This window comes from Somniosus microcephalus, chromosome 28, assembly GCF_052327205.1.
Source record: "Somniosus microcephalus isolate GS21.2 chromosome 28, FLI_Smic_1.0, whole genome shotgun sequence".
NCBI lineage: Eukaryota > Metazoa > Chordata > Chondrichthyes > Squaliformes > Somniosidae > Somniosus > Somniosus microcephalus.
This window is the reverse complement of record NC_141014.1, coordinates 30,638,306-30,661,110: the sequence shown is the minus strand read 5'-3', so window position 1 is coordinate 30,661,110 and position 22,805 is coordinate 30,638,306. Positions and strand designations below refer to the sequence as shown.

Genomic DNA, 22,805 nt, shown 5'->3' with positions numbered 1-22,805 from the left:
ACTCACACCTCAAAACCACAACGCTTTGCCTCCCTTTCGGGTTTCCTTCTTCCTACAAGCTATTAAAGCCTACGCTTGGGATCGTCTAACTGTGAGTCAGAAGATCTTGGGTTCAAGTCCCACTCCAGAGACTTCCATAATCCAGGCTGACACTCCCAGTGCGGTGCTGAGGGAGTGCTGCACTGTTGGTGGTGCCGTCTTTCGGATGAGACGTTAAACCGAGGCCCCGCCTGCTCTCTCAAGTGGACGTAAAAGATCCCACGGCCACTATTTCAAAGAAGACTAGGGGAGTTCTCCCTGGTGTCCTGATCAATATTTATCCCTCAACCAACCTCACTAAAAAACAGATTATCTGGTCATTTATCTCATTGCTGTTTGTGGGATCTTGCTGTGTGCCAATTGGCTGCCGTGTTTCCTACATTACAATAGTGACTACATTTCAAGAAGTATTTCATTGGCTGTAAAGCGCTTAATTTGATGCATTGAAGGGGAAGCTAGATAAGCACATGAGGGAGAAAGGATGAGAAGGATTTGCTGATAGGGTGAGATGATGTTGGGTGGGAGGAGGCTCGTGTGGAGCGTAAACACACCGACATGGACCAGTTGGGCCGAATGGCCTGTTTCCGTGCTGTAAATTCTATGTCATTAATTGGCTGTAAAGCATTTTGGGACGTCCTGAGGTCGTGAAAGGTGGAAGTTCTTTCTTTCTTTCACCATCAATTGTTGATTTACCTCCTTGCTGCACCTACTCAGTTTAATGTATCCGGCCTCCCACGTTCCACCCTCCGTAAACTTGAGCTCATCCCAAACTCGGCTGCCCGTGTCCTAACTCACACCAAATCCCATTCACCCATCATCCCCTGCGCTCGCTGACCTACATTGGCTCCCAGTTAAGCAATGCCTCGATTTTAAAATTCTCATCCTTGTTTCCAAATCCCTCCATGGCCTCGCCCCTCCCTGTGACCACCTCCAGCCCTACAAACCGCCCCCCCCCCCCCCGAGATATCTGCGCTCCTCTAATTCTGGCCTCTTGAGCATCCCTGATTATAATCGCTCCACCATTGGCGGCCGTGCCTTCTGTTGCCTGGGCCCTAAGCTCTGGAATTCCCTGCCTAAACCTCTCCGCCTCTCTACCTCGCTTTCCTCCTTTAAGCCGCTCCTTAAAACCTACCTCTTTGACCAAGACCTGTCCTAATATCTCCTTACGTGGCTCAGTGTCAAATTTTGTTTGATGACATTCCTGTGAAGCGCCTTGGGACATTTCACTACGTTAAAGGCGCTATATAAATACGAGTTGTTGTTGTTGTTAGGTACTACGGGCCTTTGGTCTTCACCTTGGTTTGGCAAAACTAAAGAGTGAGGGAAGGACGAAACCAAAGCTATTCAAATACAAGCAGCCCCCATAACCCAACTAGCTGGGTTTCTTTTCATCACTAGTATGATGGTCCTGGTGGCTCGAGCAGCCTTCTCTCAGGAGTGTCGGCCATGGCTCAGTGGGTAGCACCCTCGCACTCTGAGTCAGAAGGTTGTGGGCTCAAGTCCCACTCCAGAGACTTGAGCACAAACATCTAGGCTGACACTCCCAGTGCAGTGCTGAGGGAGCACTGCACTGTCGGAGGTGCCGTCTTTCGGATGAGACGTTAAACCGAGGCCCTGTCTGCTCTCTCAGGTGGACGTAAAAGATCCTGCAGCCACTATTTCGAAGGAAGAGCTGGGGAGTTCTCCCCTATGGCCAATATTTATCCCTCAACCAACATCACAAAAACAGATTTATCTGGTCATTATTATGTTGGTGTTTGCGGGGGCTTGCTGTGTGCAAATTGGCCACCGCGTTTCCTACATTACAACAGTGACAACACTTCAAAACGTACTTCATTGGCTGTAAAGTGCTTTGGGACGTCCGGTGGTCGTGAAAGGCGCGATATAAATGCAAGTCTTTTTCTTTTTTTCTCTCGCCCTTCGTTTCATATTCCCTATAATTTTTTGTTGACCGTGCTAAGGTTCATGCAGTCAGGCCTTTGGGAAGTTGGCGAGGGTCAGAAGGAAATTTTCACTCTGGAGTTAACACTGGCTATCTCGGTTCCCCTGATGGTCCAGTTGGTAAAGGTGGCACGTCACTGGGCCACAGGGACCCGAAGGTCCCAGATTTGATTCCCTGTTTGAGGCGAGTAAGCTGATCTCAGGCAAGCTGACAGGCAGCTCTCTTAAAATTAGCCACTGCATCTGCTGGGCAAGGGAGGGTCCCGCTCTCAATCCCTGTCGAACGACACCCGCCGGAAGGTGGGCACGTAACGATGTTGGACGAGACAGGATTATTTTTACGATAGCAAAATACTGTGGATGCTGGAAATCCAAAATAACAACAGAAAATGCTGGAAAAACTCAGCAGGCCAGGCAACATCCGTGGAGAGAGAAACAGAGTCAATGTTTCGGGTCGAAACCCTTCGTCAGAACCTGTCTGTAGAAGGGTTTCGAACCAAAACATTGACTCTGTTTCTCTCTCCACGGATGTTGCCTGGCCTGCTGAGTTTTTCCAGCATTTTCTGTTGTTATTCAGGATTATTTTTATTCGTTTATGGAATGTGGGCGTCGCTGGCAAGGCCAGCATTTATTGCCCATCCCTAGTTGCCCCTTGAGAAGGTGGTGGTGAGCCGCCTCCTTGAACCGCTACAGTCCAAGTGGTGAAGGTACTCCCACAGCGTTGTTAGGGAGGGAGTTCCAGGATTTCGACCCAGCGACGATGAAGGAACGGCCGATATACTTCTAAGTCAGGATGGTGTGTGACTTGGAGGGGAACTTGGAGGTGGAGGTGTTCCTATGCACCTGCTGCCCTTGTCCTTCGAGGTGGAAGAGGTCGAGGGTTTGGGAGGTGTTGCCGAAGAAGCCTTGGCGAGTTGCTGCAGTGCATCTTGTAGATGGTACACACTGCAGCCACGGTGCGCCGGTGGTGGAGGGGGTGAATGTTTAAGGTGGTGGATGGGGTGCCAATCAAGCGGCTGCTTTGTCCTGGATGGTGTCGAGCTTCTTGAGTGTTGTTGGAGCTGCACTCATCCAGGCAAGTGGAGAGTATTCCATCACACTCCTTGAGCTCTGCTGCCCACCATGCACACGAAACAGACAACTGGACGAAATACGAGAGACAGGGAATGAAAATCCCGCAGGATTCAGGAGAGAAGGGGAGAAAACTGGGAGGAAAAATGACCAAAGATCCCATGACAGTGTTGGTTACAAAGTGATGACATGACCAAAGGGTCTATCTCTGCTATAATACATGCACAGTATGTGCGCACAGACATTTGGTTGTATTTTTAGAAAGAATGAAAGACTTGCATTTCTATAGCGCCTTTCACGACCACCGGATGTCTCAAAACGCTTCACAGCCAACGAAGTACTTTTTGAAGTGGAGTCGCTGTGGTAATGTGGGAATTTCAACATTAAAACTAGCATTCTATTCTTTTATTCAATGTGTAAGTCACAATGGATGCTTTTCCCTCCATTATAACAGTGACTACACTTCAATAGTACTTCACTGGCTATCAACAACAACTTGCATTTATATAGCGCCTTTAACATTGTAAAACATCCCAAGGCGCTTCACAGGAGCGTTAGCGAACAAAATTTGACACCGAGCCACATAAGGAGATATTAGGACAGATAAAGATAGATTTTAAGGAGTGTCTTAAAGGAGGAGAGAGGTAGAGAGATGGAGAGGTTTGGAATCGTAGAAGTTTACAGCAGAGAAGGAGGCCATTCGGCCCGTCATGTCTATGCCGGCCGAAAAAGAGCTATCCAGCCTAATCCCACTTTCCAGCTCTTGGTCCGTAGTCCTGTAGGTTACAGCACTTCAAGTGCATATCCAAGTACTTTTTAAATGTGATGATGGGTTTCTGCCTCTACCACCCTTTCAGGCAGTGAGTTCCAGACCCCCAACACCCTCCAAGTGAAAAAAGTTCTCCTCAACTCCCCACTAATCCTTCTACCAATTACTTTAAATCTATGCTCCCCTGGTTATTGACCTTTCTGCTAAGGGAAATAGGTCCTTCCTATCCACTCTATTTTAGGGGGGGAACTCTAAAGCTGAGGGCCTAGGCAGCTGAAGGCAAGGCCACAAATGGTGGAGCGATGAAAATTGGGGATGCGCAAGAGGCCAGACCTGGAGGAATGCAAAGATCTCGGAGGGTTGAAGGAGGTTACAGAGATGGGGAGGGACGAGGCCATGGAGGGATTTGAAAACAAGTAAGAGAATTTTGAAATTGAGCCGCTGTTGGACCGGGAGCCAATGTAGCTCAGTGAGCACAGGGGTGATGGGTGAACGGGACTTGGTGCGAGTTCGGACACGGGCAGCGGACTTTTGGATGAGCTCAAGTTTACGGAGGGTGCAAGGTGAGAGGCTGGCCAGGAAAGCATTGGCATTTTAACCCAGGCCTTCAGGGGCATGGGAGCCACTAAGACGATAATTCCCCTAATTCAGCATTAAGAGAGAGTCTCACTCGGTGGTGCCGCAGGATAGCTGGTGTGGGAAATGGAAAATTTCACACTGGTGAAGTAGGGGGGTGCTTTTCTGAGATTGGGGCTGAGATACACCTAAACAGAGTATAGAGGAAAAAACCCTCACCTCCCCTTTCAGCATTCCGAAGGGACCGCTCCCTCCGAGACACCCTAGCCCACTCCTCTATCACCCCCAGCACCCCTTCCCCTTCGCCCGGCACCTTCCCGTGCAAGCGCAGGAGATGCAACACATGCCCCTATACCTCCCCCCTTCCCACTGTCCAGGGCCCCAAACACCCCTTCCAGGTGAAACAGCGATTTACTTGTACTTCTCACAATCTAGTATACTGTATTCGCTGCTCACGATGTGGTCTCCTGTACATTGGGGAGACCAAACGCAGATTGGGTGACCGCTTTGCGGAACACCTCCGTTCAGTCCGTAAGGGGGACCCTGAGCTTCCGGCCACCCGTCATTTTAATTCATCGCTCCATTCCCACTCAGACCTCACCGTCCTCGGCCTCTTGCATTGTTCCACGTAAGCTCGAGGAACAGCACCTCATCTTCCGATTAGGCACTTTACAGCCTTCCGGACTCAATATCGAGTTCAACAACTTCAGATCATAACCTCGGCCCCTATCATATTTTTATATATTTTTTATCCACACCTTTGGTTTGTGCCTTTTCCTTTTTTCCTCTCCCACATGGCAGCTGTCTCTCACTCTGCCAGCGCATTTCACACTTCATCTAGAGCCGTCTTTTGTCTCTTTACCTGTCCCATTACCATCTCGTCTCACCTTGAATATCTCAATGTCTCTTTACTCCTCACAGACCTTCCCTTCTGTTCTTTCGTCCCCTCCCCCATCTCCCAGCCCCCAAACTTGCTTTTTCATGTTTCATTTCCTGCTTTTTTCTCAGTTCTGAAAAAAAGTTTCAACCTGAAACGTTGACTCTATTTCTCTCTCCACGGATGCTGCCTGGCCTGCTGAGTTTTCCAGCTTTTTCTGTTGTTATTTCAGATTTCCAGCATCCGCAGTATTTTGCTATCAGAGTATAGAGGAAGCGTTATTCTGCAGCTAACTGTGCTATACCTGACCGGAGAGTGTGTGTTGACGCCGAGTGCCTGAAATGATAAGAGCTTCATTCCCAGACAAGAATTTAAAAAAAAAAAACTGGAGAGGAGCCAGAAAATAAATAAAACACAAGGTCGCAGCTCAGGTGGGAGTAGAAATTGTGAATGAATCGTAACAGTGGGCTCTGACTATACCAAGCCAGGGAATGGAGGGCAGGAGGCTGGTTGAAGGAGGCAATCAACAGGCTGGTCCTTTGGAGCGATCTTTTCCTATCCTAATCTGAGGAAGGATATGCTTGCCTTACAGGCAGTGCAACGAAGGTTCAGTAGATTGATTCCTGGGACAAGAGGGTTGTCCTATGAGGAGAGATTGAGCCTATACTCTCTGGAATTGAGAAGAATGAGAGGTGACCACATTGAAACATGTAAGATTCTGAGGGGGATTGACAGGGTAGATGCAGGGAGGATGTTTCCCCTGGCTGGACAGTCTAGAACCAGGGGGTCACAGTCTCAGGATAAGGGGTCGGCCATTTAAGACTGAGATGGAGGAGGAATTTCTTCACTCAGAGGGTTATGAATCTTTGGAATTCTCTACCCCAAAGGGCTGTGGATGCTGAATCAAGGCTGAGATAGATTTTTGGATTCTCGGGGAATTAAGGGATATGGGGATAGTGCGGGAAAGTGGAGTTGAGGTTGGCGATCAGCCATGACCTTATTGAATGGCGGAGCAGGCTCGAGGGGCCGAATGGCCGACTCCTGTTTCCTAACTCTTATGTTCTTGTCCTCAACTTGTGCTGTAGATAAAATGAAGAGCTTGCTTTTATATAGCTCCTTTCACAACCTCAGGATGTCCCAAGGCGCTTCCACCTACCACCATTCATAAACTTGAGCTCATCCCAAACTCTGCTGCCCGGATCCTAACTCGCACCAAGACCCATTCACCCATCACCCCTGTGCTCGCTGACCTATATTGGCTCCCGGTCTGCCGACGCCTCGATTTTAACATTTTCATCCTCATTTTCAAATCGCTGGCCTCGCCCCCTCCCTGTCTCTGTAATCTCCTCAAGCCCTCCGAGATCTCCGCGCTCCTCCGATTCTGGCTTCGTGCGCATCTCCAATTTTCATCGCTCCACCATTGGCGGCCGTGCCATCAGATGTCTAGGCCCCAAGCTCTGGAATTCCCTCCCTAAACCCCTCTACCCCTCTCTTCTCCTTTAAGACACCCCTTAAAACCTACCTCTTTGACCAAGCGCTTGTCCCAATATCTCCTTATGTGCCTCGGGGTCAAATTTTGTTTGGTAACGCTCCTGTGAAGCGCCTTGGGATGTTTTACTACGTTAAAGGTGCTACATAAATACAAGTTGTTGTTGTTGAATTTGGGGAATTATTGTGCTAGTGGCCCCATGCCCCCTAAGATCTAGGTTAAGGCTGCAACAAACTCATCTCACATAGGACTTATAACCAGCTAACAAAGGAAACATCCATCTCATCAGTCTAGGCTGCATCTGAACCTAGCTCCCGAGGCAGAAGGTTTACATTAGACCCACTTCACCATCCATTCCCTCGTTCCAGTGTTACCGTTTGGCACGCGAACGGAAATACAAAACTCTCTTGATCCGCTACACGAAGGGGGGTGATTAATAAACACAACACAGCCTTTCATGAACGTATTCTCAATTTAACCAAATTAGCCTCAATTGAGTTCAATCACATGTTCTTCACGCTGATACATAACATACTTGGACTATATAAAGTCTGACAATTTTGAAGAGAAAGGTTGGACAATATGGAATCAGCACTCTGTATTTTGTGTCTCAGTGGGCAGCACTCTCACCTCTGAGTCAAACAACGTTGTGGATTCAAGTCCCACTCCACTTGAGCACAAAAATCTAGGTCGACACTCTACTGCAGTGCTGAGGGAGTGCTGCACTGTCTGAGGTGCCGACTTTCAGATGAGACGTTAAACCGAGGCCCCGTCTGCTCTCTCGGGTGGATGTAAAAGATCCCGCGGCACTATTTCGAAGAAGAGCAGGGGAGTTCTCCCCGGTGTCCTGGGCAATATTTATCCCTCAATCAACATCACTAAAAACAGATTATCTGGTCATTATCACATTGCTGTTTGTGGGAGCTTGCTGTGCGCAAATTGGCTGCTGCATTTCCTACATTACAACAATGACTGCATTTCAAATAGTACTTCGGGATGCCCCGAGTAAGTCTTTCTTTCTAAACATTTCTCACCAAGATATGAATGTGTAATATAGTTAAGGCTGTAAATATATCTATATGATCCATGTGCATGTATTTACGTATGTGATATGTTCATGTATCGGTGTGATAAATGTACATGTGTTTGCGACGCGTGCGTTTTCATATTTTGTACCTGAGACACATGCATATACTGTACCTATACACTGTACACATGTACTGTACACACCTACATCACAAAACAGAAAGTAAAGCCACTGAAACAGTTGGCATGAGTACAATTTTACATAAGGGCTCACATATCGCACTGACTGAGCCTCCACTCTCTGTTATGTATGCTCCTATATCCCACTGATAGCCCAAACTGCGTGTATTTTATATATGATATATATGCTCCTATTTGGCAGAACTTCAGAGCAGGACCTTGTCAGGTGGCCCATGGTCATTTTGTCTGCCTTGGTAGCTCTCTCTTAAATCCCAATTTCCTGCCCTCGCTCTACTCTTTCTTCCCAAGTATGTATCTATTTCAATAAACACCTCACTTGCATCTATGGTCTTCTACAGCAAAGCACTCCACATTCCCTGTGTAAAGATTCCCTTTTAACCGTCTTAGTTCTAATTTTGAGATGATGTCCCCTTTGTTCTGGATTCCTCCTCACCTCTTTGGGAATACAACTCAAGTTCACCCAGTCCGCCCCCCCCCCCAATTGTAAAGTCTCTTCATCTCAGCTACAATCCTGGTGAATTGTCAATGGGCTCCAACTAGGACCAGTGTAACCTGAAGTGCCCAAAACCGCACACAATACTCCAGCTAAGGTCTGACCAGCACTCTGTATAAACCTTTATATTCTATACCTCTTGTAATGAAGGCCATCACTCCTTAGCTTTTTGGGTTACTTGTTACACCTGTGAGATAGCTGTCACTGACTTATGTACCTAGATTTCCAAATCCTTTTGTTCATCGTCACACCCTAGTACTTCCTCATTTAGGTTGTATTCCCATCTGCCATTCTGACATCCTAAAGTGTACCATCACATACTTGTTATGTTAAATGGCATCTGCCCTTGTTCTACCCACTCACGTTATCTTCTATGCCCCCTTTTCAATTTTCTGTTCTCTTCTTCACACTTCACTATACCTCCTAGCTTAATATGAGCTGCAAACTAATACTGCAAATAAGGTACGGTATGCTACTGGACTAGTATTCCAGAGGCCTGGACTAATGATCCAGAGACTATGGGCCCGATTTTGTGGCTTGTGTGGGAAATGGTTAGATTCCCCCGAATGTGGGGTTCTGACACACAAAAAAAAGTCAACCAGCTCCACGCAATTTTCCCTCAAGTGGCCAATTAATTCCCAGCGTGTGGGCAGCCTTGCTAATTGTCCATTTCTAGTCAGAAAGCCCCACAGTATGATGTCATCACTCGTGGTGCTTTCAAGGTCCACAGCAAGCATTGCTTCCTCTGTTGGCTTCCAAACGAACCATGCAGGATGGCAGAGGAGCCTGCAGCAGCTGTGGCCAGTGCCAGACCCCGAGCTGCCTCCAAATTCAACGAAGCTTCACTGCAGGCATTATTGGCTGGGGTTAGGGCCCACAGGGAGGTCCTCTTCCCTAGGTCAGGCAGGAAGAGGCCTCCCACTGAGACCAAGGCTGCATGGATGCAGGTGTCAGCAGATGTCAACTCGAATGTGCATGTCACCTTGGCATCACATCTCTAACTCCTTCCTCTACTCTCCCACAGGACCATCCAGAGCCCCCGTCCCCACCGTGGAGGAGGAAGAGGCTGTGCAGCCAGACTCCTCAGAGGAAGCTCCAGCCTCTGAGGGTGCAGCGTCAGCAGAAGTAAGCGCACCCAGCACCAGCGCAGACACTCTTCGGGGGGACCTTCGGGACATAGAGTAGTGTTGTCACCTGGTGTATCACAGCTCACAAGTGAGCCTCAGCAGATTCTGGAGACAGGGACAGCAGTGGAGAGTCCTCGTTGGAGGGCGCAGGACTCTGCCAGCTCAGCTCAGCTGTGCTGCATGTCGACCCTCTGCCTCTGGGTCCATCCGCAAGAGAAGAGGTGATGGATCTCCATGCACAGATGCAGGAGTCTCTGGCAGGTTTTGTCTCCAGGGTCGCTGCGAGTGTGGAGCAAATGGAGGAGTCCATAGCGACCATGAGCAGAGCCTTTGTGGAGTCATTGGCGCATGAACACATCACCATGGAAAGGTTGGCAACCTCCATGGAGGAGATAACTCGCCAGGGTACGGAAAACATGGTGAGTGCTCATAAGAGAATGACATTTCTTGAGGAGCGTTGGCCATCTATTGAACAGAGAAACCAGACCTTCATGGAAGCCCTTCTGAGTAGGACTGCCAGTGCGGATACGGGTCCCCATGGCCCCCTAAAGCGCAGCAAGGTGCTCTCAAGCCACTTCCAAGCGCTGGCCCCTTCTGGTCTGTGCAGCTTCAGGTGAGTGAGCAGCAGCCTGGTGCTCCTGGTGCTCATCCTGCTGTTCCTGGTTCTGCTGCTGCTGCCTCTGCTGCTGGAGATCGTCTAATGGCAAGAAGGGAAGGAAAAAAAGGCGTCCCATGCTTCTCGCAGATGCCTCCGCTGAGGAAGCGCTGAGTGAGGGTGGCGAGAGGGGCTTCCCAGGAGATCACATTGGAGAAGTGTGTGAGGCTCCAACCTTCCACAGCTGTGCCTAAGCCTTGAAGAAGTAGCCCCAAGTCTTCAGCAACAAGGTCCTTCAACATACAAGTGCTGTCCCTTTAAATCGCAGCTTTTCCGAATGACCTGCAGCTGACAGCAAGCAAGCTTCACGCCAGGTTTTATCAGCGGGGTTCCCCGCAGGCGTGTTTGATGTGGGGAAAGGCCCAAAATCGCAACGGCCCCTGAAAATCGACTTAAACAAGGTAATAATTGCTCATTAGTGTTCCGATGGCCAGTCCCGCCAGCGGCGGGCGGGACTGAAGCAGGTCGCGGAGAAACGGCGGTCCGAAAGTCGGACGAGGTGGGGAATCAGGCGGGGGGGGGGGGGGGGTTGCGACCCGCTTTTTCGACGATTTTCGGCCCCCGGCTGCCTGAAAAGCTGCCCAACGGCTGGCAGAAAATCGGGGCCTATGAGTTCAAATCCCAGCCACGGCAGCAGCTGGGGAATTTAAATTCAGTTAATTAAATAAATCTGGAATAAAAAGCTAGTATCAGTAATGGTGACCATGAAACTACTGGATTGTCATAAAAACCCATCTGGTTCACTAAAGTCCTTTAGGGAAGGAAATCTGCCATCCTTATCTACCTGCATGTGACTCTAGAGCCACGGCAATGTGGTTGACTCTTAACTGCCCTCTGAAATGGCCTAGAAAGCCACTCAGTTGTGTTCAAGAAGACGGCTCACCACTACCTTCTATGGGGTAATTAGGGATGGGCAATAAATGCCGGACTTGCTGGTGACGTCCACATCCCCTCGAATGAAGAAAAAAAAAACTTGGGAACGTATTCCCCTTGATTTCCAAATCCAGAGTCATTTACACCAATCCCTGTGAAACACCACATTACTGCCTGCCATCAATGACGTTTTTATCCAAATCCTCTGCCTCCTAGTTTCCGACCAATTCTCTATCCATGCTGGGGAGCTGTGTTCAGTCCCACACACCTTCATTTTGGTTAATAATCTTATCAAACAGCTTCTGAAAATCCATGAATCAGACAGCCGTCGATCCTCCTCTATCTGCTAATTATAAATAGAGGCATAGAATACAAAAGCAAGGAAGTTATGCTAAACCTTTATAAAACACTGGTTCGGTCTCAGATAGAGTATTGTGTCCAATTCTGGGCACCACACTTTAGAGAGGATGTCAAGGCCTTAGAGAGGGTGGAGAGAAGATTTACTAGAATGGTACCAGAGATGAGGAACTTCAGTTACGTGAAGAGACTAGAGAAGCTGGGATTGTTCGCCTTAGCGCAGAGAAGGTTAAGGGAAGATTTAACAGAGGTGTTCAGAATTATGAGGGGTTTTGATAGAGTGGAGAGAGAAACTGTTTCCACTGGCAGGAGGGTTGGTAACCAGAGGACACAGATTTAAGGTAATTGGTAAAAAATCTAGAGGGGAGATGAGGGGAATTTTTTTTACGCAGTGAGTGGTTATGATCTGGAATGAGTTGCCTGAAAGGGCGATGGAAACAGATTCAATAGGAATTTTCAAACGGGAATTGGATATGTACTTGAAAAGGAGAAATGTGCAGGGCTATGGGGAAAGAGCAGCGGGGAGTGGGACTGATTGGAGAGCTCGCTCAAGAACTGGCACAGGCACGATGGGCCGAATGGCCTCCTTCTGTACTGTGCGATTCTATGATACCAAGATAATTCAGTCACTCATATCAAAGAACATTTCTTTAATATTTTGACGAACGCTCAATTTTTATTCCTAAATGCCCATTTCATTCATTCCTAATAATGCTCTCTAACAATGTTCCTACTACTGACGTCAACACACATTAACCTGTAGTTGCTCATTTTATGCCTACCTCCCTTTCTGGGCAATAGTGCAAGAAATTCCACATCCCAATTCTTTCGGATTAACCCTCATTTAAGTGAGAGCAGAATCAACGCGCCTTCCCAATTCCCTCGCCTATTTCTGTTACTATCGTACGGCCGACACTCTTGGAGCCCGTAGATTGTCTGGTCTCCATTTCATAAATTTGGCCATTGGAAGTTTCCTAATCCCCAATATATTCTCCCCAGATTGATTCCTGGGATGAGAGGGTTCCCCAATGAGGAGAGATTGAGTAGATTGGGTCTATAATCTCTGGAGTTTAGAAGAATGGGGGGTGATCTCATTGAAGCACCTAAGATTCTGAGGGGGGTTGACAGGGTAGACGCTGACAGGCTGTTTTCCCCCTGGCTGGGGAGTTTAGAACTAGGGGGCATAGTCTCAGGATAAGGGGTCGGCCATTTAAGACTGAGATGAGGAGGAATTTCTTCACTCAGAGGGTTGTGAATTTTTGTAATTCTCTACCCCAAAGGGCTGTGGATGCTGAGTCGTTGAGTATATTCAAGGCTGAGATTGGTAGATTTTTGGATTCCTGGGGAATCAAGGGATATGGACATTGGGTGGGAAAGTGGAGTTGAGGTTGAAGGTCAGCCTAGATCTTATTGAATGGCTCGAGGGGTCGTATGGCCTACTCCCGCTCTTAATCCTTACCTTATGTTCTTCACTAATCTCAGGTTTACCCTGCTCCTCTGGCATCGCATCCTCCTTTTCCATTGTGGAAACTGAAGCAAAGCATTCGTTTAGCCGTTCTGCCATGGCATTATCCTCTAAAACTGTCATACAATTGTGATGCTGAACTTAAAAGCCACTGCCAAAATACTCCTCGTGCACAATGGTCTAAATAGGCACATTCTGAGGTTAATTGCAGACTAATTGCAGTCACTGTTGCTAACATTCACTATAATATTAACTGCTTGACACCCTCACTTGGGGAAAGGCCAAGTTATGTGAAGGTCAGAAAACAACAGCAGGCAATGACTGGCTCTCCTCTTTTATTTAAAAGAATGTTAGTTATGATTTATAAAGCGTGAGGTATGATGTGTGGCAGAAGTTCTGTTTGCAAAATTATTAATACACATGTGTGAGAGAGGAAAAGGAGGAGAGAGAGATGCACCTTTATCACACTGAGTATATGCTCTAATATCATACCAAGAGCATGGACTATGTGTTTCATATACCCACACTTCGCCCATGAGGTGTCAGGCGTGGCTCAGTGGGTAGCACTCTCACCTCGGAGGCTGTGGGTTCAAATCCCACTCCTATAAGACTTGAGCACAAAAACCTGGGCTGACACTTTGGGTACTCTGCACTGTCAGAGGTGCCATCTCTCGGATGAGACATTAAACCGAGGCCCCGTCTCCCCTCTCAGGTGGATGTTAAAGATCCCATGGCACTGCTTTGAAGAAAAGCAGGGGTGTTCTGCTCATCACTAATATAGATTATTCAATATCTCATTGCTGTTTGTGGGAGCTTGCTGCGCGCACATTGGCTGCTGCGTTTCCTACATTACAACAGTGACTACACTTCAAAAGTACTTCATTGGCTGTAAAAAGCGCTTTGGGACGTCCGGAGGTCATGAAAGGCGCTATATAAATGCAAGTCTTTATTTCTTTTCTTTCAAGGTGAATCAAGGTGAATATTATTTATAACAATAGGGATGTTGTGAATGAAGTGTGACAGAGGAAGTAAGTGTTGATAGTTACAGGAAATGCATGCTGTTCAGCATACTTTGAATATTATAGATATGCTAAAATATCACACTGCAACGTTTCTGTTTAATGGGATCTTTAACCTCCACCCGAGAGGACGGACGGGACCTCGGTTTAACGTCTCACTCCGAAAGACAGCACCTCCGACAATGCAGCGCTCCCTCAGCACTGCACGGGGAGCGTCAGCCTGGAGTGCGTGCTCAAGTCTCTGGAGTGGGACTTAAACTGCGACCTGCTAACTCAGAGACGAGGGTGCTGCCCACTGAGCCATGGCTGACACCTGTGAATAAGCCCAAGCCCGAGGTCATTTCGAGTTTAATTGCTGCTCGTAAATGAAAGTTTGCTGAATACTACCTGCTTGCAAATCTCAGGCTGCTGGTCAATTTCCCTCACCGACACTAACAACAAGCAACCTGCAATTGACATCAGCATGAAATGACTACCGTCCTTTCCCTGTTTTAGTATATTTTTAATGCTCAGAAGTGTGCAGTCCAAATTGGGATGGATGCTCTCAAAAAAAAATATATATATAAAATAAAATAGAGCGAATCTCCAGTGCCACTGTTCATGATAATCTAGAAGATGCATTGTTTAGTAAGGGCAGAAACATTACACCACGTATAACACAACGTATCATAGTGCTGCTAAAACCTTAAAGCTACAGAAACCTAACTGAGGTTAGGCAAACACTGGGTGAGTTCAAGCACAGGTCGGCGCTGCCGTCTTTTGGATGAGACGTTAAAACCGAGGCCCCCGTCTGCTCTCTCAGCTGCACGTAAAAGATCCCACGGCACTATTTCGAAGAAGAGCAGGGGAGTTATCTCCGGTGTCCTGGCCAATATTTATCCCTCAATTAACATCACTAAAATAAATTATCTGGTCATTATTACATTGTTGTTTGTGGGAGCTTGGTGTGTGCAAATTTGCCGCCGTGTTTCCTACATTACAACAGTGACTGCACTTCAAAAAAATTACTTCATTGGCTGTAAAGCGCTTTGGGACGTCCGGTGGTCATGAAAGGCACTATATAAATGCATGTCTTAACTTTTTTAGGTCAATCGAGAGGTTGCAGACATTGTGACGCCAGTATTTTCCATTGCTGAAGTGCCTGTCCATACATTACAAATGACCACCTTTATTTTCTTACACAATTCCACCCCCCCCACCCCACACACACACACACACACACGTACAACAGAGAAATTTGCCGTTGACAGTGTCTGAAGTGTGACAGACAAGCCCTAACGTTATAAATTATAGATATAATAATTGATAGTGGCTCAATATCCCATTAACAGAGCATGCATTCCACATAATATTATATATATGTCCAATATTACAATGAGGTTCCATTATTATATATTATATATGCGCTTCTATATCACATTGACAGATCCTGCACTCTGTGTATATTATCAGGCCCCAACTGACAGAGCCTGCAGTATATCTATCTATCTATATATATATATATATATAGATAGCTATCTCTCGTAAGGTGTTGCTCGTGGGCAAAGTGTGGCGCACAGTTGTGATTGTTCAGCTGCCAAGATGGAGCTGTGTGGAATGCAGCCTGTCCCTTTAATTCCGCTGCTTCAGTACTCTTTGGGGGGGCGGGGGGGGGAAACAGGTCTGAGTGGGCAAATCCAGATGACCAAGATTATAAACTTCAATTAGAGGGTGATTACAGTGGTTTGTACATTTCTGGGCTCACATCAGAAAGATCCAGCACGGTGGCATAGTGGTTAGCACTGTTGCCTCACAGCGCCAGAGACCCGGGTTCAAATCCGGCCTCGGGTGACTGTCTGTGTGGAGTTTGCACATTCTCCCCGTGTTTGCGTGGGTTTCCTCCGGGTGCTCCGGTTTCCTCCCAAAGATGTGTGGGTGAGGTTGATTGACTATGATAAATTGACCCTTAGTGTTAGGGGGATTAAATACGTGGGGTTACGGGGATAGGGTGGGATATGTGTTGATGTAGGGGTTACGGGGTTCGGGTGGGATGTGTGTCGGTGCAGGCTCGATGGGCCGAAATGGCCTCTATCTGCACTGTGGAGTTTCTGTGGTTTCTGTGAAAAGACTTTCCCCTTTTTTAAATCGTTTGGTTTCGGTAATAAGGAGCGACACTTTGCAGTTATATCCCACTGACAGATATGCCACAGTATATATTCTTATATCTCACTGACAGATACTGCATGAGGAGAGACTGAGTAGACTAGGCCTATATTCCCTAGAATTTAGAAGAATGAAAGGTGATCTCATTGAAACATACAAAATTCTTACAAGGCTTTTACAGGGTAGATGCAGGGAGGATGTTTCCCCTGGCTGGGAGTCTAGAACCAAGGGTCACAGCCTCAGAATCAGGGGTAGGCCATTTAGGACTGAGATGAGGAGAAATTTCTTCACTCAGAGGGTGGTGCATCTTTGGAATTCTCTACCCGAGGGCTGTGGATGCTCAGTCGTTGAGTATATTCAAGACAGAGGTCGATAGATTTTTGGATATTAAGGGAATCAAGGGGTATGGGGATCCGGCGGGAAAGTGGAGTTGAGGTAGAAGATTAGCCATGATCTTAGACTCGAAGGGCCAAATGGCCGACTCCTGCTCCTATTTCTTAAATTCTTACAATATCCTACTGACAGATACTGCACGGTGTATATAGTATATATAAATTATATACTGCACTCTCTCTCGCTCTATATTTATATATATATATAATAAACACTTCTATGTCTCACTGACAAAGACATGTTCTGTATACATTGTATTTATTCTCCTACATCCCACTGGCACATCTGTATATTGTATCTATACAGTTCATATTTCATATAGTATTATGATATGGCAATGCTGGCCAGCTCTGATCTCTCTGTGATACATGCTGTGTGCCTTTTCCTATGTTCCAGCGACGGAGGCTGCACCGTGTGCATTTTCTTGCGGTAATGCAGCCCCTCGGTACTCGCCACTGCAATCAAGTTCCAAATCAATGCTCACAACCCACAACAGCACCAGGCAATCCCACTCCAGGCGAGCGAGGCGAGGACAGCACCGGTGCCAACCCATTTCGAGTGACTGAAACCTTCTCAGAAAACGCAGGCTTCGAATACATATTTAAAGAAAAAAAAATAAAGCACCTTGGGTTCCCTGCACTAACTTCCCGGGATGTTTTAAAGGAGTATTTCCCAACAAACTACATATAATTTACAATATACACATACACTACATATACATATAATAAAAAGGAAATCTATAAAACATCATTGCAACATTTTCAGTATTTAATTTATGTTTGAATCTCTCCTGAATATAAACAACCAAAAACCAGATTAATTCAATTAAACACCAGCGGAATATAGAACGTCTTTGGACAGCTACATATTACGAATCCAATTCGTTTTTATGCAACTGAAGATTAAAAATTATAAATCCTCCCAGCTGGGCACTCAACAGGGCAGCAATGTCTAAAAGGCAGGACATGATGCACACTACTTTTAAGAGAGATTTCTGCAACAAAAGGGAACCAAATATTCAAACTGCACCTCTTTAAAGTTCTATTTAAAAACACGCACGCTTCAAATTCCACCCCCACCCCCCTTTATTGTACAGCTTCCCCTGCAAGGCGCGTTTGTGTGAGGGAGAGGAACAGACTGTCACCCTCTCTGGCAATCTCAATCATATTTTTTTTAGAAAAATAGGTAAGATTCAAAAAGATGGGGTTGAAAACTGCAAGCACATAATTTTGTGTGTGTTCCATTTTGTAATCAATTCTTGGGAAATAATGCAGTGTTTTATATAAATAAATAAATAAATAATCCCGGTCCTGCAAGTCTCAAGCCACCACCAGCCCACCCTGCCTTTGCACAGATGGGGGGGGGGGGGGTGGGGGGGGGAATAAATAGGTTTAACCTCGCAACCAAACAAAAAAAAAGCTCTATTGCAAAACATTAAATTCGTGGATTTTTTTTCTCCCCAACCCCACGCATCCCAGGCAAGAGAAAGGTCTTTGCATTTAAATATATATATATATATATATATATATAAATAATAACATTGTCATCTGTATAACATCAGATAAATTGCAGAAAATGGATCCAAACCTGTCTGCCCTTTTCCCAGTGTCTTCTCCAGCCGGTATGGTCCCACATATTGGGCACAGCCTGCTTCTTTTGTAGACGTTGACATTTTCTCGATTTCAGCTCTTAATTTTTTTTACCCTCCCTCCCCCCCAGGTTATAAATTATGATTTGCAATTAAAAAAAGATAACCCCCTTTTTTTTATTTCCTTGCCTCCACCCCTCCCCACCCTCCCCAAGACCCTTGGGTTGGTAAGACGAGATGGAGGTGGTGCTAGGATCCTGGTACCAGCATTATTCTCTCTCTCTCTCTCTCCTCCTCCTCCTCTTGATACTGCTCCCCCTCTCTGCGAATCCTGCCTCAGCGCTCTGCTAATCCTGCAACCTGCTCTTTTTTTTCCCTTCTTATTAAGCCTCCATCCGGGAACCCTCACTGACTCCCAGTCCCTTTTTAACCCTTTGGCTCCCTGGGAACAATTAGATAAGATTTTTTAAAATAGCTAATAATCACTTTAATGAATGTATGTATCAGAGAGGAGAGAGAACAGTTATGGAAACAGATGAAGAAGTATTCATTATAGAATCACAGAATGGTTACAGCACAGGAGGAGGCCATTCGGCCCCTCGAGCCCATGCCGGCTCTCTGCAAGAGCACCTCAACTAGTCCCGCTTCCCCCGTAGCCCTGCAAATTATTAGGAGATATTTTACATTCATTATTCCTACATTACGACAGTGACTACAATTCAAAAAGTACTTCATTGGCTGTGAAGCACTTTGGGATGTCCGGTGGTCGTGAAAGGCGCTATAGAAATGCAAGTCTTATCATTTTATAAAAAGATGCACATATATGCAACTGGGATAAGTTTTGAAAATAAATAAAATGCCATTCGAATACCAGGCACAGCCCATTGAACTAGGTCAATATATGCTCCCCACCATTTTATTCTAAAATTTCTAATGTTTTAAGCTGTGTTTGTATAGATGTATTTGTGCAGTGTGTATGGTGCTGGTAACTATATATGCACATATTATGTATGCATTAGTGTCAACTTTAATGCATACGTAGTATGTACATTTATAGTTACAAGGGCAGCACTCTCGCCCCTGCGTCAGTAGAGACTTGAGCCCATAATCTAGGCCGACACTCTGGTGCAGTACTGAGGGAGCGCTGCACTGTCGGAGGTGCCGTCTTTCAGATGAGACGTTAAACCGAGGCCCCGTCTGCCCTCACAGGTGGACATGATAGATCCTATGACACTATTTCAAAGAAGAGCAGGGGAGTTATCCCTGGTGTCCTGGCCAATATTTATCCCTCAATCAACATCACTAAAAACAGATGATCTGGTCATTATCACATTGCTGTTTGTGGGAGCTTGCTGTGTGCAAATTGGCTGCCGAGTTTCCTACATTACAACAGTGACTACACTTCAAAAGTACTTCATTGGCTGTAAAGCACTTTGGGACGTCCGGAGGTCATGAAAGGTGCTATAGAAATGCAAGTCTTTCTTTCACCATCAATTGATTTATCTCCTCTTTTCTCCTACTCAGTTTAATGTTGGTGGTATTGGGTACTATGGGCCTTGGTTCTTCATCTATGTTCAGCAGAAATAAAGAGCGAGCTGAAGGACAAAGTCAATGGAAGAAAGACTTGCATTTATATAACGCCTTTCACAACCTCGGAAGTCCCAAAACACTTTACAGCCAATGAAGTGTAGTCACTGTTACATTACGACAGTGACTACACTTTAGAAGTACTTCATTGGCCGTGAAAGGCGCTATACAAATGCAAGTTCTTTCTTTACTGCTTCTGATTTACAAGCACAATACAAGATACAAAAGAAAAGGTTTATTTTTATATGAACTTTTTTTTTATTCATTCATTGGATGTGGGCGTCACTGGCAAGGCCAGCATTTATTGCCCATCCCTAATTGCCCTCGAGAAGGTGGTAGTGAGCCGCCTTCTCGAACCGCGGCAGTCCTTGCGGTGAAGTAGTATACTTGTTTGTTGCGGTTTGGTATGACTGAGTGGCTTGCTAGGCCACTTCAGAGGACAGCTAAGAGTCAACCACGTTGCTGCGGGTCTGGAGTCACATATCGGCCAGACCAGGTAAGGGCAGCAGATTTCCTTCCCTAAAGGACATTAGTGAACCAGATAGGTTTTTACGACAATCTGACAGTTTCGTGGTCACCATTACTGATGCTAGTTTTTTTATTCCAGATTTATTTAATTGAATTTAAATTCCCCAGACGCCGTGGTGGGATTTGGACTCATGTCTCCCGATCAATTAGATCCAGGCCTCTGGATTAATAGTTCAGTACCATAGCCACTATGCTACCCTACCCTCACCTACGTTTTCGGAACACCTCCGTTCAGTCCGTAAGGATGACCCCGAGCTTCCGGTCGCCTGTCATTTTAATTCACCGCCCCATTCCCACTCAGACCTCACCGTACTCGGCCTCTTGCATTGTTCCACGGAAGCTCAGCGTAAACTCGAGGAACAGCACCTCATCATCCGATTAGGCACTTTACAGCCTTCCGGACCCAATATCGAGTTCAACAATTTCAGATCATAACCTCGGCCCCCATTACATTTTAACTTATTTTTTATCCACACCTTTGTTTTGGCCCTTCCCCCCCCCCTTTTTTTCCTCTCTCCCACATGGCAGCTGTCTCCTATCCTGCCAGTGCATTTCACACCTAATCTAGAGCCGTCTTTTGTCTCCACTAGTCCTATCACCATCTCGTCTCGTTTTGAATACCTCTTAATGTCCTCTCCCAGCCTGGCCTTTCAATCTATTTCATTTCCTGTGCCTTTTCAGTCTTGACAAAGGGTTTGACCTGAAACGTTGACTCTGTTTCTCTCTCCACGGATGTTGCCTGGCCTGCTGAGTTTTTCCAGCATTTTCTGTTGTTATTTCGGATTGCCAGCATCTGCAGTATTTTGCTATCTCACCTACGTCAGTCTGGGGTGCTGTAAGTAAGCACAGCCTCATATTATGTAGGATGGTCACGCTTTCTCCCTCTTGACTGATTTTACACACGCAGTAACAGTTCGTGGAATCTGACACTGGATGTCAAGGTACATTTACAGCGGCTCGTGCCTTTCTGGAATAAACATGGAGGATTTCGACTAAAGTGCCAGTAACGCTTGGGGTCCTGTGAAGAGCTGACAGCCAAGCCCAATGGCACAGGACAGGGACGTCTAAAATTCTGTCTTCATAGGCTGGGTGGGTGCATCCCATGGAGTATCGTGGAGTCCACACATCAAGTTAAATAGGTGGGCAGCGGAGAAGCTTTTTCTACACTGAGGATCTTGTGAGGCTGTGGAATGCACTGTCGGAGTTAGTGATTGAAGCACAAACCGCCATCTCAATATTTAAGAGGAGGTTAGATAGACAATTGAAGGAAAGTGATACGAGAACAGGGCGGACACATGAGATGAGGACTACTGCTCGTGTGGTGGATAAACAAGGTTTGGGCTGAATGGCCATTCCGATGTTGTGATTTCTACGTAATTCTGTGCATATTCCAAGTTCCTATGAAATGGCGTTTATCTCAAATTGTTAAAGTCAGCCGTGGCTCAGTGGCTAGCACCTTCGTCTCTGAGTCAAGAAAGTTGTGGGTTCAAGTCCCACTCCAGAGACTTGAACTTAATAATCTAGGTTGACACTCCAGTGCAGTGCTGAGGGAGTGCTGCACTGTCAGAGGTGCTGTCTTTCGGTTGAGAAGTTAAACTGAGGCCCCGTCTGCTCTCTCAGGTGGATGTAAAAGATCCCATGGCCACTATTTCAAAGAAGAGCAGGGGAGTTCTCCCCGGTGTCCTGGCCAATATTTATCCCTCAATCAACATCACTAAAAACAGATGATCTGGTCATTATCACATTGCTGTTTGTGGGAGCTTGCTGTGCGCAAATTGGCTGCCGTGTTTCCTACATTACGACAGTGACTACACTCCAAAAAGTACTTCATTGGCTGTAAAATGCTTTGGGACATCCGGTAGTCGTAAAAGGCGCTGTAGAAATCTTTGTCTTTTCAAGATTATAGCACTGGGTAAAAATATGGAGTTTGTGGAACAGTTGCTGCTTGTGACGAGGATGAGCTTTCTGAAGGATTTCTGCTAGATTTTCCAGCAATCCACCCCCCCTTGCTTGCCCCAGCATATTCCGGGTGTGATTGCACATAAGAACATAAGAAATAGGAGCAGGAGTAGGCCAATCGGCCCCTCGAGCCTGCTCCGCCATTCAATAAGATCATGGCTGATCTGATCCTAACCGCCAATCCACTATCACAGAACCATCTCCTGAATCTAACAGAATTAGACACACGAAATAGGAGCAGGATCAGGCTACACGGCCCCTGGGCCCACTCCGCTACCCACAGGGCCATGACCGATCCGAACCTAGACTCATGTCCAAATTCCTGCCCGCTCCCCGTAACCCTTAATTCCCTTTACTTCTAGGAAACTGTCTATTTCTGTTTTAAATTTATGTAATGATGGTAAAGAGCTATTTGTGGCTGAAGGCGAGCTTGCTACCTTTAGAGCAGCGCTGCTCACCGATTCTCAGTTGGGGGGTCCATGATCCCAAACGATGTTTTGGCCAAAGGCCACGCCCTACAATGGGGCAACCAGGAATGATGGGATGCACATCACTTCCCAAATGGAGCTCAGGCATTTCTCCAGGAAGAGAGAAACACCGGGAGAACTGAAGAGACTCATTTCACCTGCT

At 46.5% G+C, this 22,805-nt stretch overlaps 1 protein-coding gene across 1 annotated transcript in view; it reads right to left on the bottom strand.

Moving 5' to 3' along the window:
* LOC147099494 (serine/threonine-protein kinase BRSK2-like) overlaps positions 1 to 18,193 on the bottom strand; it is a 191,057-nt gene extending 172,864 nt beyond the window's left edge. The window contains exon 1 of the mRNA XM_085969685.1: positions 18,101 to 18,193. Coding sequence (XP_085825811.1) covers positions 18,101 to 18,185 — 85 coding nt within the window. The 5' untranslated portion in view covers positions 18,186 to 18,193. The remainder of the gene's footprint in view (positions 1 to 18,100) is intronic.
* Between the last annotated feature and the right edge of the window lie 4,612 nt (positions 18,194 to 22,805).